The sequence below is a fragment of the Cyprinus carpio genome, chromosome A15, assembly GCF_018340385.1.
Source record: "Cyprinus carpio isolate SPL01 chromosome A15, ASM1834038v1, whole genome shotgun sequence".
NCBI lineage: Eukaryota > Metazoa > Chordata > Actinopteri > Cypriniformes > Cyprinidae > Cyprinus > Cyprinus carpio.
The window spans coordinates 15,107,768-15,127,088 of record NC_056586.1 but is presented as its reverse complement, the minus strand read 5'-3'; the positions used below and the strand labels follow the sequence as shown (position 1 = coordinate 15,127,088).

Genomic DNA, 19,321 nt, shown 5'->3' with positions numbered 1-19,321 from the left:
TAATAAATAGAACGCAGCAGCAGTTTTCTGTCGGGGGTTTGTCATGTCATGCCGCGCCACATCCAGTGTAGACCATAGATATGTATATATCTATGGTGTAGACAGCAACACTGATTAGAATGAGTTCTACAGTATTTTGTCGTGCCGCGCCACTCGCATCTGGTGTAGACACGGTGTAACATTGGTTTTGCTTTGTTTCACAGAACTAATCGTTGGCTGGGTTGTGTATGTATGCATGGGGCGGAGCTATCAAAATAGGGGCGAGACCCTTTTGAGGTAGGGGCGTGTTTGTTTTGGTGATTTCAAATGTCAGCACTGCCTACCAGAAATCGCTTACCCCACCTTTAAATATATTAAAGGAGTAATGGAATTTTTATTAATTGTCTTATTTTTTTGATTAAGTTATAGCATTTGTGCATTTATACTAAATGCATTCAGTATAAATATATTGTTTTTCATACAAATACCTAGAAACCATATAGTTACATTTTTACAAAGGTAACTATATGTATGGTTTTAACTGTGACTATTAGACTTGTGCCGGCATTCGGTAATGCGATATATCGCGGTAATGAATAGGCACGATATTGTTATCGTGGGCACTTCTAAAAACCCTGAATAATTATATATTACAAATTTTTCAGAATTTGGCATGCATTTTAAGAATATTTTTTTCCATCAACTGCTCGAAATGCACAACACCGCTGTATGCTGCTTGAAAGAAGCATGCGCTCTGATGTAAACAAGCACGTAAGAGAAGCACATGGGGGATTCACTCTCTGACAGCAGATGGCGCTAAAATGCAGCCCTTACCCTGTAAACCCCATAAATAAAGCAGCTGCTACTTTCTAAACCATTTTTAAAATAATTTTAAATAGCCATTCAGATTTGTGGATTTGCTATGGTGTTCATCACAGAGCCAAATACTTTAATATTTAGACTTAATAGGCTATTTATTTTCAAACTTTTTTTTTTAAAATCTGGACTACAACATGCCCTAGATATTGTGTTTTGATTCTTTATTGTTCATTCACACTTTACATTAGGGCTTCTTTAGTTAACAAACTGCCAATGAAAAATTCTTCTGAACATTCATTAATCTTAGGTATTCCAATATTTAATAACACATTGTTAAAATTGAAAGCTACAACTGTGTTATTTAATGAGCTAACATTAACTAAGACTTGTATTTTTTAACAAAGATTAATAACTTCTATAGCAAATGTAGCTATTGCTCATTGTTTAGCTGTGCATTTATTGAATGAGCACTATGCAATGTCCAAAGTGATTCCACTATATTTTATGTATTGCACTATATTTTATGTAAAATCATTTTCTATTTTTAAACTGTCTTAAATTCTTTTTAAGTCAATTTTTAAATCATTTTCAAAGTTCTTAAATTGCTTGTTTTATTTTTGAGGTTATTTTTTTTATTACTTTCTTTTATGTAAAGCACTTTGAATTACCATTGTGTACAAAATGTGCTATATAAATAAACTTGCCTTGCCTTGAATGTTAATGCATTAACTAAGGTTAACTAATGAGGTCTTATTGTAAAGTGATACCTATTGGTCTTTATAGTTCTTTTGCACTTTAATGTGTAAAACTTTTAACTTTATAATTTTTTTCTGTATTGCTTTATTGTATTTAAATGTTCAGTTATTTTTGCTATAAGAAAAAAGTTATTTAACCTGTTATACTGTATTATGACCACTTTTTTGAAATGAAATTTCAATACCGTGATAATACCGTATACCGTGACAAAAGCATTATCAATTAATCGCAACAGGAAAATTTGATACCGGCATATCCCTAGTGACTATCATGATCTAAATGTACGCTACTATGGAAGACCAATGGTTAATAATTTGAATAAAGCTCAAACAGTTAGAATAATTAAATTTTAAAAATGAGGTTGTAACAATTTCTACCGATGTTACTGTTTTGATTAATGAACATAAATTTGCATCTGCATCCTAACTCAAGCAACCACTATGGTCAATTTAACCTACTGCCAAATGTGCATTTCTAAGAAAAAAAAAAAAAAAGAAATATTACTAATGTTGCAGCCTGCACTGCAAACTGTGCTGAAGAGACGCGTCATCAAAGACAGGCAACACAAACCTGTTGCATGTTTAAACCAATATCACTCATAAGAACATGAAGAAACTAAAAGGTTATTTTTTTGACTTTTAACTTAAAATAAATGAAGATTTTAAATTTATCGTATTAATTATTAATATCGACTGATATAAAAAAATTTTTGTGATAATTGTTTTGGCCATATCATCCTGCCCTAATTTTAAATCACATTGTAAGGTTAATCTAGTGCAAATTTAAGTCAAAAAGCATTTGACTCACATCACACTGGGTTCAAAGGTTTAGAAGGCCCATTAAACTTTATTTTCATACACAAAAGAAATGCAGAATATGATTTTCATATATGAAATACATTGACATATATAGGCTGGAAGGATGTGCTATGAAAATGAAACAACTGTCTTGTTTTTATCTTTCATAAAGACGCCGAAAACGGAGGCAGGAGAATATGAAGAAGAATAAAAAAAATGATATGAGGGTTTAATGAAGGTTACATCTGGAAACTCTACAACAGAATAGGGCTGGGCGATATGGCCAAAAAAATAAATAAATAATATCTCTGCATTTTTGAGCTGAATTGCAATATACAATATATATCTCAGTATTTTCTATATTTTTCTATTTGGATGAAAAAAAAAAATCTGTATTCATTTAAAAAAATACAAATAAAATGTATATTGTGTATTGTTTTGTAATGTGAAAATATTATTATTTATTAGATATTAAAACAAATATAGTTAATGTAACAATATATGCTATGCTATATAACAGCCATATATACATATATATATATACATAAAAGGGTTAAAATCAAATTACATTATAACATTGCAACATTACAATCTAAAAACAAATATAATGCTTCTTAAGGCAGAGGTTCAATTCACTAAACTTCAAAAAAAAAAAATATATATATAAAGTGCTCATTCACTGAAGGCTGTCAAGTTTAGCAAAGAATCGAATGCAGGAGACTCATCCACTCCTGACAGGAAAATGGAAATAGTGCAAAGACTATCCAACATTTACAGATGGAGAATATACCTGTGAAATATAAGTTATGCACTGAGGAAAACAGCACATCTCAAACGCATTAAACAGCGCATGTAGCCTATCTGTCAGCAGCATACGAGTCTGTCAGAGCATCTGAAGGGGCGAGCTGTTTTAAACTATATGTGTTAACTATCTTATCTTAACTACATCTTACTATATATGAGTTATTTAAAAGCCCTTAATATAAAGCATGTCTCATGTTTAGAACAAATTGTATTATGCACATCGATATACCGTTTAGCCCTACAACCGACCTGTTACTTGTAAGGTCTTGGCCTCAGTTACGCTCTTGCTCTTGTGACTGGTCCTGTTTGCATTACACATTCCTCCTCTGTCCACTCACACAAGACCAGCGTTTCCAGGAGAAGCAGAAGAACCACTGGCCTGATAGGATCTCAGACCACTGGCTGATCCGTGAGCGCTTACATGCTCTACTTCATTTGCATCTTTGATATATGACTCAATGTAACCTCTACTCAAATTCGTTGAAGAGACCGGTTTCACATGATTCAAGGACTGATGAACCATGTTTTGCTGCTTCTGCTTTTGCCTCCCACACTGAATTAATATGCAGGGCATTCCAAAAAACACGAACTAACTCAGGAAATGTCTGAACAGAGGTGGCTTGAGATCTCGGTGGTCTGCTTTCACACCTAACCCAATGCTTTCATCAAATGGAAAATGTTTGACACCTAAAGAATGTACTTATGAAGGCACTAAAAGTCGAATCTTTCTCATCTGAATTATTATAAATAGAGAAAGTGTCAGAAACTCACCTGGGTTGAGAGTTCTCCTCAAACATTCGCTCTTTGCCGTCTTTGAACAGGCTTATGGTCTGTTTGGTCTTCTTGGTCAAGTTCTCCATGAAAACGCGGAAGTACTCGTTGTCGCCCAGCGTTTCCATCTTGCCTTCGTAGCGGGATAGGATAGTGCGGAGATGCTGGTAGGTGTCTGGCAACAGGTCCAGGATGTACGGAGGACTGTTCTTCAAAGCCAACTTGGGGTTCTGGCATAACCGTACCACCTACAAAACAGCAGAGGAAAGCAGACTATGGTAAATATGGTATGTTTTCGAAACAGTGAGCAGCAAAATTTAAAAAGGTGGGTTGATACTATACTGAGATAACAGAAGATACCAGAAACAACGATGCATCCAGCGTAAATGGCTTAGCATTTAAATACTGGCATGAAATCGCTTCAGTTTTGTATTACTCAAGTCCACTGAAATTCTATTATCAATGTTGAAAAACATGACATTTTTTTTTTCAGAATTATTTAATGAATAAAAAAGTTCAGAAGAAAAGCATTTATTTGAAACCTTTCTATTATATACGTCTCTACTGCCACTTTTTTGCATCCTTGCTGAATAAAAGTGTTTCTTTCCAAAAAATGTAATTTCTCTCCAAACAAAATTTTACTGACCCTGAAATGTAGTGTACACAAAAAATAGCTATTTTGCTCATAAAATCTTGTTTCCAAAACTCACATTCATGTTTAATTCACTTCATTTTTATTTGTATTGTGCTTTTCACAATACATGTCGTTTCACAGCAGTTTTACAGAAAAACCCATCCATGTCCAAGGATATATTTGTCTATATTTGTCTGTTAACACAGCAGCCAACAAACTCTGTATTATATTTTGATACAAATATTCTGTACAACTCTCGAAAGGCACATTAAGTTGACTATCGATCAAGAAAAAAAGAACTGCAAACTTGCTTCATTTCCTCTGCGGGTCAACATTTTACAAGTTTACTCTTGCAGTGTGAGGGAAAAATAAAAACTACACTGACAAGGGCTTTAAAACTGTTAACCCAACCATAAATACACACAAAAACCTTTCCAGGTCACACACCAGAACATTCCAGAGAGAAGAATCTTAAAGTCCAGAGGATTTTTGTGAACAACTGTGTTTGCGGCATGATAAAAATGTTTTTTTTTTTTTTTTTTTTTCAAATCGAAATTTATTTGATAAAAAAGACAGTAAAACAGTGATTTTGTCAAATATTATTGCAATTTAAAATAACTGTTTTCTATTTTAATATATTTTAAAATGCAATTTATTCCTGTGATGGCAAAGTTGAATTTTCAGTATCATTACTCCAGTCTTCAGTGTCACATTATCCTTTAGAAATCATGCTAATATGCTGATTTGCTGCTCAAGAAATATTCATCAATATTGAAAAGAGTTGTGCTGCTTAATATTTTTGTGGAAACTATAATACAATTTTAATGAACAGATAGTTCAAAAGAACAGCATTTATTTCAAATTGACATTTTTATAACATTATAAATGTATTTACTTATGATAAATTTAATGCATCCTTGCTGAATAGAAGAAAAAAAAACACACACTTTTTTAACAGTTCCATGCCAATTGTACAGCGAAATCTTCATATATTTCATGTAAACTTCCTAGTTTACATTTTTACCACCACATATATATCGTCATTACATCCAAATCTACTGGAGGCTACAAAGCTGTTGAAATCATCCAAGAAAAAAGAAAAGAAAACACCCATTCCAGACAATAAATCATTATGATTAAGTGCATGGCCTCAAACCACTTCATTAGACAAACAACTTAATGGTTAGACTGATGGTCCAATAGCTTTAGGTCCTTTGCTTTAATTCAGACATAGTGGCTCTCTTCTGTTTGGACTAAAGCCACGCATCATCACCTTCTGATCTATTGATTAAGACATGGGTGGGGGGGGTTGAGGAGCAGTCCCTAGCAGTCCGAGAAGCGCCGTGCCGCTGACGCACGTTCCAGCAATAAGAGGCCAGCGCTGTGTGCAGCTGCTCCGAGTACTTGCAGCCACTCTTATCTATTTTGTCGTTAGCACAGGACCAGCTGTGATTGGGGGGTAGGGAGAGCTGATGACATCACTAGGGGGTCACCCTCCAGTCTGACTTGTCTGGCTCTCATGCACCTCTAGTCCTGACAGCCAGGAGATAAGACTGTGACGACAGGACGTCCCGAGAATTATCAGCGAACACGCATACATCTACGTGTTGACGAGCAGACGTGGCTTCCAGTGATAATCTGAATTCAGAAAAAAAATCCAAAAGCGCGGAGAAAAATCCACTTGGACTAAAGCACGAGAAACGACCCAAGGGAGTCGATTAAAATAGAAATCATTTAAAATGCACCAATGCAATAACACTCGAAAACGCAAAACGTTAAATCTGCATTCATAGTATAAGAACGACCTTATATAAGTATTCAAATACACAGTCAACAAAAACTTTGATCGACATGTGGTTTAATGTTTACTAAACCTTATGAGGAAATCAAGGCGTAGATAATTGTGTTTGTAAATAAGGTAAATACATGTGGAAAACCCATAGTCAAATACAGAATTCAATATTAAAGTTTTTGACTATGCAATGTTTTTGCATATTAAGGTTCACACGGAAGAACCACAACTGAGTTCTTTTGTTTTTGGTAAAAGGTTGAATATTTACAGAGGATTTATAGAATATTACTAAACGGTTAACATGAAAAAGTTAACTTTGGATAATTAATAGCCAAGCCATGATAGACTTAACAAAAGCTTAAGTCATATGTATAAACAACTTCTTCTTCTTCTTCTTTTTTCAGAAAAGCCTGTTTTGCAAGTGGAACTTCTCCTAATGTCACATCCTGAATCACTGATCGTGATGTTAATATTAAACAATCATTTAAAGGTTTTACAATCTAAGTCTCAGTACAGACTTGACATAAAGTGGACATTTACAATGTTATGTTGCAAAAACGGAGATTCGCTTATGAAGGCAATGTGACATGTCACATGTGCACTAACCAAACTACCCAGTGTGAAACTAAACAAATAGGAAGTTGCAAAGTTTTCAATCAGCATGCATTATCTGCTCTTTTCAGTAAAAATGAAATAGTTTTCCTTTGCAAAATGCATCTCAAAATGTACTAAATTAAATACCATTTTAGTATCTAAGTATCAGCAGGATAATTTTAAAATGAGTCCCCTGTGACAGATGCACCGTTTTGCTTATGTATCAGTGTGAACATCACAGGAAGTGTGAGGTCAGTAACCACAACTTTTTTTTTTCCATGAACTGCAGCTTTAACTTTTGTATTGTGAGGCAGCAAATTCAACAAAAGAAAACCACTCTGGTAGACAGATGTTCGAATAAACGTTTTAAGTTTTAAAGTTTTACTAAAAAAGCTGGAAAAAGATTCTTCATCAGTTGATTAAATTCTTAGTTTATTACTTAGTTCATTAACTCTGTAAAGCCAGACATATGAAAAATATGTTTCTTTGAAATGGAACGCTTTAGGGAAGTTTATTTATGAATTTTTTTTTTAACATCTTTAAAAAAAAAACGAATGCATATGTTGCATATGTGAAAAAGAAAATACTTTTATCAAAAGCCCGAACTGAGGAAATAAATGAAATTTGGTGTAGTTAGTAATGCTTTAGTCCTTTAAATGATCATCTTAAAAAATATTAACAAACCAAAAATTATTCTTGTTTACTTTATAAAAAAAATACAAAGTCTTATGTACCACAAACTGAAAGTAAACAATTACAAGTTGACTAAAAGGCTTTTTACTTGCATAAAAAGGTATCTATTAATCAGAGGGCAGAAGCCATGTAGCAGATTGTGTGCACAAATTTGTTCATGTTGATCATATAGAGGTCTTAGAAATTATTAAATATGACACAGTAGGCTTTATAAGGTTTATCAGGTGTGAAATAAGGACTGTGTGCCCAGCAGCATCATAGTGATTATAAGACCAACCATGCTTGGATAAGTCTGCATTAAACCCCAAAAACATCTAGCTTTTAACACAGCTGCATATTTAGCGGTCTAAAGCCATACTTTGAATGGAACACAACAGTTTACATTTCTCTTAATCCATATTTTAAGTACTTAAGAGATAAGAGAAACATTATATGACACTTCCTGTTTATCCAAAAAAAAAAAAAAAAACTACATAGAAAGAAACATGAACAAGAGCAGCAAGTAGAGGTTGAAAAAGCAGATCTATCCACCAACTGCACACGTCTACACTGAACAAATGCAATTTAACCAAGCGACTGTAATTTGTAACGATTACAGTAAAAAAGATCTGTAATGTCACACACTGGTTGCTTAACCATGTTTGGGATGTCCACACTGTTCCTTTAAGCATCCTGAAGGAGTCACATTTGAACAGATACGTCCAAAGCATTCCTAGTCTTCTTACTACATAAACTATATTTACCATTTTGAGAAATGCCATAAGCTATGAAGCTAGCACAACTAGCACAGGACCCTGTACCACATTCACAAGACCTAACGTTACTAGGCAAGCTGAGGTGTACGGGTACCGCAAATTACCTACTCTCTAAAACTGGATATTCCCTTTGTATTTGGCCGGCTGTAGTTATATAGTTTGTCAGCCTGTAAACCATTCAGCTAAGTTAACTGCCTTAGCAGAGCTGCCCTGCCATACTGCATTAGGACCAACGTTACTCCGCGCAGGCCATCCGGCTAAGCTAACAAGAGACCGAGGCTGCTAGCTACAGCGTCTCTTTCTGGTCTCTATCTTTTATGTTTTGATTAACAGCCACCCACCTTATCCATGAATTTCCAGCATTTCTCCACCGTCTTTTTGTCCACGGCTCCGGGCTGGTGATGGGAGTGGTGAAGATGATGGTGAGGCTGAAAAGCGTCCTTCATCAAGCCAATAAGCCCTCCACCTTTCTTCAGATTTCCTGCCATATTCGGACTCCGGAGTGTTCTTTTCGCAGTCAAAATATAACTGGGATCGGATACCCCCCGGTGAGGACAGCGCCCGAGTCCGGTTCGGTCCGAGCGAGTGTCCGTCAAGGGGGGGAGAAGCGCTTTATCGATGCAAGACTCCCATTAAATCCTCCGTGCAGGAAACCGCCGTTTCACGCTGTGTTGTATAACGTTACGCTCGGGTAAGTGCGGTGGATCTCGTTAAAAATAATGTGTAAAAATAAGTTTTGATGGGTGTCTGGACGTAGAGGAACAACTGCTTTCACAACGACACCCCGTGCGTGATGTTCCCTTTTCCTGCAGCTCTCTCTCTTTCTCTGTCTGTGCGCTTCTGCAGAGCGACATCCGATTCGTTCATTTGAGCCGGATCTTTAAAACGAATCAGTTGAATCTTTTCACAAAACTGGTCGGACTGAAATTTGAGATGTACAATAAATTAAGTATAGGTTAATGTACATGCAGATCATATTTAAAATCGAACGGATTTATACGAGCGTAATCACTGCTGCGATAATCACACGAAATTACAATAAGCACATTCAAAACAAACGCATTAAACCTATGACTAACATATGTCCTGGAATGCTTTATTCCTTTTTTTAATTATCAGTAATATTATAATCAATTAACATTACACTAATCAATTGCAAAAACAGTAGAACGCTGTTGAACAGATAGGGAAACAAAAATCAGAGAATATATGTATTTATTTTTTTATTTGTTTTTAGTAAGATAAAATACTTTTTCAAAAGAGAGAGATAGAGAAAATGAATATTGAGCCTGGGTGTTACGGACCACGTGATGACCTAGCGTACAAAACGTACAAAAATAGTTTAATCGGTTCTTTGAGGGGACCTGTTCGAAGCAACCGATTCGCTGAAATGAATCGGACTTCCCATCACTACTTCTGCAACGGGAAGTTCAGGCTGAGCAGGTCAAGAGCCCCGGCCAGCAAAACCTAGGGGAGGTGAAAGGAAACAGGGATCACTCGCGTTTATTATAAATCCAGCAAAGATTGTATTTCTCCATATTAAAATGCAGCATTAGATCGCGAAATGATATCATAGTGAAATAAGATAAATAAACAGCGCCTTCGACCTCCCGTGCTCGTGTGATTGCGCTTCCGGTTCCGCCTGTAAGACCTCGCCCTCTTTCACGAGCTCACATTTTCTCCGCCTCAAAATTAGCTTCTCTTAGAATATACGAATCCTACTGGAGAAAATCATGAATAATGAATATTAAATAGAGCACTTAAGCGGAACCAGAGCCGTTGAAAAAAAAACAAAAAAAAGAACACAATTTTTTTTTTTTTAATAAATAATTAATAATAATAATAATAAAAAAACCCATTCCACTTAATATCTTGAGGCTTCCCCACAGGTCTAAACTGTTGATACTGAAAAATAGCCTTTATATACAATTAAGTTATAGGCAGTTTCATAGACTTCATTATTTCACAAACTTATATATGAAGTAATAAACTTGAATCATTCTGAGGTCACCTAAAGGACTTTAGTTTAGTTTCTTGAAATTACATGATATTTTATCCATTTATCAAACTAAACACGAAAGTTTGGATTGAAAGACGGCAGTATTTATTTGAATAAAAATACAGTAAAAACAGTAATATTGTGGAATATTACAATTTAAGATAAGAGTTTTCTATTTTAATATAATATAAAATTTAATATGAATTTTCGTCCGTCATTACTCCAGTCTTCTGTCACATGATCCTTCAGAAATCATTCTGATATGCTGATTTAGTGCTCAAGAAACTTTTTTAAAAATCATTTTATTATCAGTGTTGATTTTTTTTATTTGAGAAAGTTCAAGAGAGCATTTATATGAAATTGAAATATTTTGTAACACTATAAATATCTTTACTTTCGATAAATTAAATTAATGCGTTCTTTCTGAATAAAAGTTAGTTTCTTCAAAAATCATTATAATATGCTGATTTGTTGTTTAATAAACACTTAAACACAACATATTATTATCAGTGTTGAAAATAGCTTAACATCTGCGTGTAAACCATTTTCTATTCTATGATAAAAGAAAGCTCAAAATAACAACTTTTATTTGAAATATAAATATTTTATCGATTTTAACATAACATTATAAATGTCATTATATATATATATATATATATATATATATATATATAATATATATATATATATATATATATATTACTCACCTCTTAATGACTTTGTAAATGTAAATAAACTTTGTAATGTACATGTATGTTTTAGTAAAAAGTTATATCATTGATTTCTAACACAATATGTATTGTATTTGACTCAAACTTGATTTTAGATCTCAACTGTCAATATAAGTCCATGGAAACAGACCTGCAGACCAAAGTGCTTGAAGTGAGTGTAGACTTGCTTGAGATGCAGCTTGGTAAGTCCAGGCATAAACACATTCAAATTCTTGTGCTTATCACAGGCAGAGTGTACTTTAACATACACATGCTCTCCAATGACATGCTGATGACAAACAAGGCCTCTGTTTTGATCAGCCCAATGTCAGGTTAAATTAAAAATTTGGAAAGAAAGCAGCGAGAGAAGACATCCAAAAGCAAACTGGACAGTATGGAGAGAGAGTGTGAGAAGATCTTTCACGGAAGTCAGAGTCACGGCTCTATAAGTGATTAAGTGAAATATCAGCGTGTGTCAAAATATATATTAGATGCTTGAATGGATGACATATTTTATCAGCATTACAAAAGGCTCAGCTTAAATTGCTTGGTGACATTTCAAAGCGTGACAGACTAATCTACCTCGACGAAATGAGGTATAATTAATGCTATAGTTAAACAAATTGAACTGACTGTTAATTAAAGTGCTAACAAATCTAATTGCCATCCACAAGGTTATCCATTTCAGCGTTTAGTATTTTAGCACAGTAGAGACCATCTGTACCTCTAGATGCTCGTGCCAGATGGCGAGACATGCCCCATTAAATAAGCTACTTTTCATCTTAAATTGAGTATATTTTTATTAATTGGTGTTTATTGGCCTGATACAGGGCTGTCTGGACAGTTTGCTCTCTCACCTGGCTGAGACACGGCTGCAGTGGGAAGAACAGAGCACAGTCATTCATCGGGAAGTCAAGGACACGCTCAGTGACTTTGGGATAAACCTGCTTCACATATGAGGACACCTTTAGTTAAACGCTGTGAACAGAACAGGAGCAGGACCAAGATATCTGACCTTTGACATCTAAGCAATTGCATGTGCATAGTTTGCAAAGACCAGGAGTTTTCAAACTCCTATATATAGTATGTTTTTTGTATTTTTTATTTCTTAATATTTTTATTTAGGAAGCATTAAACTGTCAAAAGTGACAGTAAAGAGATTTACAATGTTACAGAAGAGTTCTTTTGAAATAAATACTGTTCTTTTGAACTTTCTATTCATTAAGGAATCCTGAAAAACTTTCCACAATAATATAAATCAGTGTTTTCAACACTGATGAAAATAAATGTTGATTTATTCATGTGACACTGAATACTCAAGTAATGGCTGCTGAAATTTCAGCTTTGCCATCACAGGAATAAATTACATTTTAAAATACATTCAAATAGAAAACAGTCATTTTAACTTGTCACTATATTTACAACATCACCGTTTTACTGTATTTAGATTAAATAAATGCAACCTTAGTGAGAATGAGAGACTTGTTTTAAAAACATTAGAATAAATCTTTCTGACAAATTGAAGGTTTATATTCATATATTCAATCTTCCAGGCTTGGGACTGGCCCTAACTTGTGCTAATATCAACTTGAACTGAGGTCTAAATGTTAATCTGAAAACAACAACAGCAACAAAACATTGTGCTAATTATCACTTCACCATAAAAAGGTCAAGCTGACTTTAATTGAAATGAGTGACTTTTGAAATTAATTTCACATGTGAATTGAGTTCGAACATGAAGACTCAAGACATCTGACTCAAGACAACTTGTGTTTAGGCCTAATTTATGAAACAAGCAGACTGAATTTCCTTGTAAACAGTTCATCCATATGGAATTGTCGTTCAAGAGTTTGATGAATGAAGTTTTATGATCCAAACCGTTTACGACAGACAGTACAGTTCATTCTGTCTCCAGCAGGTGTCTCTGTTGGTCTAATTTTCTAAGTGTTTTAAAGTGATTTTGCTAAAATAATTTAATAACCCATATATGATGTATTTTTCTCCACATAGAATGTGTAGGATGTTTACCTGTTGTGTTCTTCTCAGTATGAGCCTGAGTAATGCTCTAATGCCCCTGACAGATGGCAGCTGTTGATTTACGGATGTGAGATTCCCCAGGAGAACTGACTGTCTGGAATAAGCTCTACAAACATCATCTCAATATAAAATCCTTGATTACACAGATTCTTATGTTAATGCAGTTAAATGTTAAATAACTGACTTTATGTCACAAATTTTACATTCATGGAAAGTTCATGGCACTACAGTGACATGCAGCAGTATGTAGTCTGCTCATCTCTTAATGAGATCGGTCAGTCAGAGGGTGAATAAATGGAAAGCAGATGAGAGCAAAAGACTTTTGTTTCACTTAATCTATAATGGTGAGACAGTTGTTCTACTTATTCAAGAATTGCCGGAGAACAAAAGGTGGCAAAATGAACATGACATTATCTCTACCTGCACTCACAGGGATGTTAACAGCACTTCCTTGTGAAATGAAGATGAGAAATAACATATTGACCTATACGTACCTTGGATAATGTTTTAGAACATTAAAAAGAGTCCAAGTTCACTGTGAATTCAACTGTAGGTGACAAACCAGTGATCTGAAAAAGACTTGTAGCATTGAAACGTTTAGAGTGCTGTTTTAATATATACTGCCTATGATGATAAATTTGTGAAAATTAAGATGTGGCAAGTTAATACAATTCTTAAAAAATGACATTGAAATGCCTCTAAAATTAAATTGAATGTGTTATTCTATAAACAGGCTATAGGTTGACATGAAATTTTAATAACCATGGTTTTATTATAGTAAAAGTGTAGTAACCATGTTTTGGCGTATTGATTACCATTTGTTTTACAAATACCATGGTTAAACTATGGTTAGTGTAGCAAAAGCATGGCTGATTTTTGGTTACCATGGTTTAAATATAGTAACTATGGTTTTTCAGTTTTGTTTGTAGTAGGCTTAATAACCATGGTTAATTTTCATAAGGGTTTGGGGCCATTCACACAGAATGCATTTTTGCTTTTAAAAACACAAGACAGGACAGTGGAATGAAAAAAAATTACTTTTTTTTTTTTTCCATTGATTTCCACGTTTTAGAATGCCGTGTCGTACGTGAGATGCTGCAATAGACGTGAAATCAACGGTCAAACACGTCCGTAACCTAGAGCATGTTTACATAGAAAAACAAAGGAAAAGCAGCACAGTGGCCCCTAAAGGCTATTCACACTGGGCACATTTTTGCTTTTAAAAATGCGTCCTGCATCTAGAGTCATGGTTTTTTTAAAAAGTTGTTTCAGAACACTTTATCATGTGCAAGATGTTGCAAAAGAAGCAAGACACAAGCGACGTTCATCTAGCGCTAAAGAAGGCAATTTTAGTTAGGTTAGACGCCATATTGAATTTAGTGCGGATTAAAACACAGTTGTGAGTAATAAACTGCGTCCCAAATGATGCACTATACACGATACACTCATACACTACGTACTTATGCATTATGTTCTCAACCATGTAGTGTATGAATTATATAAGGTTATTAATAATCAACGTCAAATAGCGTGCACTGTATAATGGCCCTATATCATTTGATTTTCAAACTTTCAAAACTCTTTTTAAAAATAGATGGTAAATACTAAATGTATATTTTTTTTCTCGAAAGACATTTCATGAGCTGAACAACTGGTATGTTAAACAAGAGAACTCACTCCTGCCAAATATTAAATATGTCGCTAGGTTTATTGCGCCCAGTGTTGCCAAGTCCGTCGTTTTCCCGTGGAACTGGGCTACTTTAACACTGTTGCCGCGGGTTGAGCCCTGCCAAAAACATGTACATTATGTGCATTTTACCCCCCGGAATGCAATTGGACTAGTTTTGAGTATCAATTGGGTGGGTTTAATCTGAAAAACCTGGCAACCCTGATAGCTCCCCATTTGGCAACGCTGAAAATGCAACGCATCAGCGTTTGCCGATGTCATTAAGTGTAAATCAGCAAAAAAGTCAAATTTCCTTCAGTTTGACAGAAACCAGTTGCGACACTTGAAGGAATTTAAGCTAGAGATGCAATTTCGTTCTGTGGAAACAGGTTAGAGCTGAATTAAGAAATAAATGGGTTGGAGAAGGGCAGTATACTGAGAGAGATAGAGGCCCTGCCCTCGGGAATGCATCCAGACTGATTGGGCTGTGAGCTTTGCATGTCTCACTAATAAGTCCTGTCTTCAGCCATGACATTTTAGTCTCTGAACAATTCACACTCATTACTATCAAACCATCATTGCGCTGGAAAACGTAGTTTTTGAACCCTGGAACTTAAATGGATTTCTATCATTTAGACACTGGCAGATGTTGGAGATATTTCTTCAGTTTGAAAATACACTGGATTGAGGCAAACACAGAAGCTCCAACTCAGTCTCATGGCAATGTTACATTTTGGTGAATCGGTGGTTAATTTGTGTGAATTGGTACAATTTCATATGTATGTTTTCATATATTCTGCTTGACACACACCGCTGACATTTATGCTTAAGGATGGATAGTTAGGTTTTCTCATGGGACTGGGTGGGAAGCTCTCATTGAACAATATTTTTATAGTAAGTATTCAGAGAGAAATTAAAAATGCAACTACAAACATGTATACTCAGTAATTTTCCCCCTCATTATTATTATTATAATTTTTTTTTACACAGACAAATGAACAGCACTTAATAATAAAAAAAAAAAAACGCTTAAATGATGTGAGATGTGGACTCCAGTCATATTAATAATGTTTTGTTTTACATGGAGTGGGTCGCCTCATGGTGGAAGCCGTTTTGAGGTCACACGATTAGCCAAATACTATCTTGTTAAGCCCCCTATTATTGATCACTTTTGCTCATGGAATAAATCAGTCATGTTTGAATGCATTCGAAATCAATGACAAATCAATGAATTTTTCATGATGCTTCATTGTTACAGATTTGAATAATTGCTGCATGTGCATTTTTTGTTAATATTTCTTTACTTTTACCAAAATTGTAAATACTAATCTAGCCCTATGATCTTCAATGTCTCAACACACAGATATGTCTAGATGGAGTGACCCTGTCGGTAGTGGTTTTTATCATGTATTGAGTAGTACAGATGAATGTAAGACCTTGACAGGAACAAAATCACCTCAGATCTCACTTTCCTGACATGTTTTTTGAAAGCGAACACATTTGTTACCTCCAAGTGCTCTGCTGGAATGGAAAAAATAAAGGAAATTATCAATTCTAATTAGTTTCCTAATGCAAATTTCTTCTTCCACTTTTCCACAATGCTGTGATTTTTACACAGCAGTGTTGAGGACACATGACAAGCCAGATACTATTCTTTTTATCTTGTTAACCCCCTAATATTGGTCACTTTCGCTCATTGAATAAATTAGTCATGTTTGAGTGCTTGAGCCATGACATTGGAAGCTCATAACTTTTGTGCAATGCTACATTTCTTCTGACTTTTGAAAACTTTTATGAAATTTAAATAATTATGTGCCTTTTTTTTTGAAATATTTCTTCACTTTTACCCAAATTGTAAATGCTAATATTAAACTACTTATTTTAACATTCCTGTCTAAGCAGTCTCTTTAAGTAGTAACTGTCTCCCAAATGTTTTTGCTGGTTTGTTGACTTTAAACCAGCTTGTGTCTCTGTGAATCTAAAGCAGATGTGCAGCTGATGCCATGCCCCACATAATAAATGTGTCACATCTTGAAGTTGCCCCGATAGAGTTGTCTGCGGGTCTGTGTATCCAGCAAAAACCCACCTGCACAGCCATTCTAGCCTGCAATAGGAAATGAATGGCGCTGTATTTGCACACATAGAAAAATAAATGTTTATAGAGAGAGCCGACAGATCCAAGAGACAAAACCTTCAAGATCAAAGCCAACCTTTCACAGAACTGAACACAATGCCATTTATTTTCGTCAGGCACTAACACTGTATTGAAATATCATGTAGAAATGGATTCAGTTCAGTAGAAATGTGCAGAAAAAAAAAAAATCAACAGGAGTAGCAAGTAACCTCTAATGGCTCCCCAAAACGTGAAGGCAGTTTATTACAATTTGGCACTGCAAGTTGACAGTAACATCATGCCTAGTAAAATAATTTCATTTTGGTATCCAAATTCTTCATCAGCTGTGGTACGCTGAAAAACGGATTGGTTCAATCCAGTTTAAAAGGGTGTTCACCAGATGTCTTTTTTTTTTTTTTTTGAAAAACAGAAGTATGGATCCAAGATGTCACATGAACAAATAAATGTTTCTGGTTTCAAACAAGAAAATAACCATTAAACTTTAAACATTATGAGATGTTATGCAATATAAAGAAATACCTGAATGTACTGTATATAGGCCTACGATCTCCAATGTCTCAACACACAGATATGTCTAGATGGAGTGACCCTGTCGGTAGTGGATTTCATCATGTATTGAGTAGTACAGATGAATGTAAGACATCGACAGGAACAAAATCACCTCAGATCTTACTTTCCTTATATGTTTTTTGAAAGTGAACACATCTGATATCTCCAACGCCCTGCTGGAATGGCAAAATTAAGGGTCAGTGGAAATTGGCATAAATCCTAGTTAGTTACCCAATGCAGATTTCCTAAATGGGAGCATAATCTTCCATTTTTCCACAACTATGTGCAATTTTCATATCCCAGGAGTGCAACAAAAGGAATCAAAACTCAAAAAAAGGAAAAGTATAAAAAGTATGTCTTTAACCAAAAACAAACAAACAAACAAAAATTATAATTCTCAAGTTCTTCTCCATTCAGTAGCATCTAAAACCCTCGTACATGCACATCAAACATTCAGAAACATCCCAAAAACGTTTTTAATAGAATATAACTATTAATAAAAACAGATCGTAGTTGTTTTTGTGTTCAGTTCCCTTAATAGTTACTCCTTCAGGGGCTGGAATGAGACGGCAACAGCACAAAATTAATACAAAGTATTTTGGCACTCTAAAAAAAAGGTTGCGCTAAGTTGATTGAGTCTGCAACCTTCTGCCGTCCACGGTGTGAAAAACAAAACTAAACGGGTGTCGTGAGAAGGAGATAATATCAATATAGTGGTATCACAACAAAAGAGGAATAATTTAAAAATAAATCAACAGCACATTTAGACAAATATACTGCATAGTACAAAGCCCCCCTGCTGTGTCCCCCAAAAGCAGAGGGCTGTAAGGACAGTGTACAGAAACCAGACACAGCTCCTGGGCTGAATCGAGCAGCATGGACAGCTTCTCCTTTAGCTCCTTCTCCGGAGTCTACGTTCCCATTATCTCAGGGTCCAGCAAAGGCGTTGTTTACCATCTATCCGACACAGATCAGAGAGGTTATTCGTGTTCACTGTTGTTGGTGCCCTTCTCCCACTCTATACTCTCTTCGCTGTGGGTGGGCGATGGAGGGCTGGCCGGGCGCACTCGAATGCCCTGGAAGCGCCGGCACTCCGGGCAGATGCGAATGTGACTGCACCCTCGTGCCACCAGGGCGGCCTCCTGCGCCAGTCTGTGGGAGAGGGGTTCGGGGAGGCCGGTGCCCGTGCACAGCTTGCCATTGCTGAGGCTTGCTGCCGCTGCCCGCGCCCGTCGCTCGTCCAGGGGCAGAGGCTGCTGTCGCAACACACTGGCTCCACGTCTGCGCCGTAACTGCAGGCTGTCCTGACACAGCACGATGCCCTGCAGCTCTCGTAGCATCTCCTCGCACACGGACAGCTGTGAGGCACAGACACGGAGACAGAGGGAGAAAAAGAGAGAGAAAGAGAGGCCAGGGGGTCTCGCTGACACACTGCTCACAGGGGGTGGAAGCCAGAGCATTGATCAAAAATAACACTGGGCTATACAGGGGACGGCAGCTGTTTATCTGACTGATGCACCACAGAGAAATCAGAGAAAATGTCCTGAAGTGCTTGGTGATCTCAGTGTGTGCTCATTACATTCTCAACAAGTTCACTTCTTTAAATGTATTCTGTTAGATTTGCATTACAAAAAAAAAATCACAAAAACACCTGATTAAGCGAGTGGAACTGCTCTGTTTAGTCATTCTTTGTATGCTGTGCCTTTTGCTTTGAAACATTGGGCTAAAAAAGCTCCTGAGAGGATTTTCAATGAGTTTTTTGATGATTATTAATACAAAATAATCTGATTATTTGAACACATAATATTTTTAATCACCCTATGAACAGAGTT

General features: G+C 35.6%; 2 protein-coding genes across 2 annotated transcripts in view; both read right to left on the bottom strand.

The window, feature by feature from the left end:
- Positions 1 to 9,481, bottom strand: part of LOC109103193 (Cbl proto-oncogene, E3 ubiquitin protein ligase) — a 34,060-nt gene extending 24,579 nt beyond the window's left edge. The window contains exons 1-2 of the mRNA XM_042771153.1: positions 8,736 to 9,481; positions 3,927 to 4,174 (exon numbers count right to left, since the gene is read on the bottom strand). Coding sequence (XP_042627087.1) covers positions 3,927 to 4,174; positions 8,736 to 8,882 — 395 coding nt within the window. The 5' untranslated portion in view covers positions 8,883 to 9,481. The remainder of the gene's footprint in view (positions 1 to 3,926; positions 4,175 to 8,735) is intronic.
- Positions 9,482 to 17,028: 7,547 nt separating this feature from the next.
- grik4 (glutamate receptor, ionotropic, kainate 4) overlaps positions 17,029 to 19,321 on the bottom strand; it is a 314,456-nt gene continuing 312,163 nt past the window's right edge. Inside the window, exon 21 of the mRNA XM_042771152.1 lies at positions 17,029 to 18,847. Within this exon, the coding sequence (XP_042627086.1) occupies positions 18,470 to 18,847 (378 nt within the window). The 3' untranslated portion in view covers positions 17,029 to 18,469. The remainder of the gene's footprint in view (positions 18,848 to 19,321) is intronic.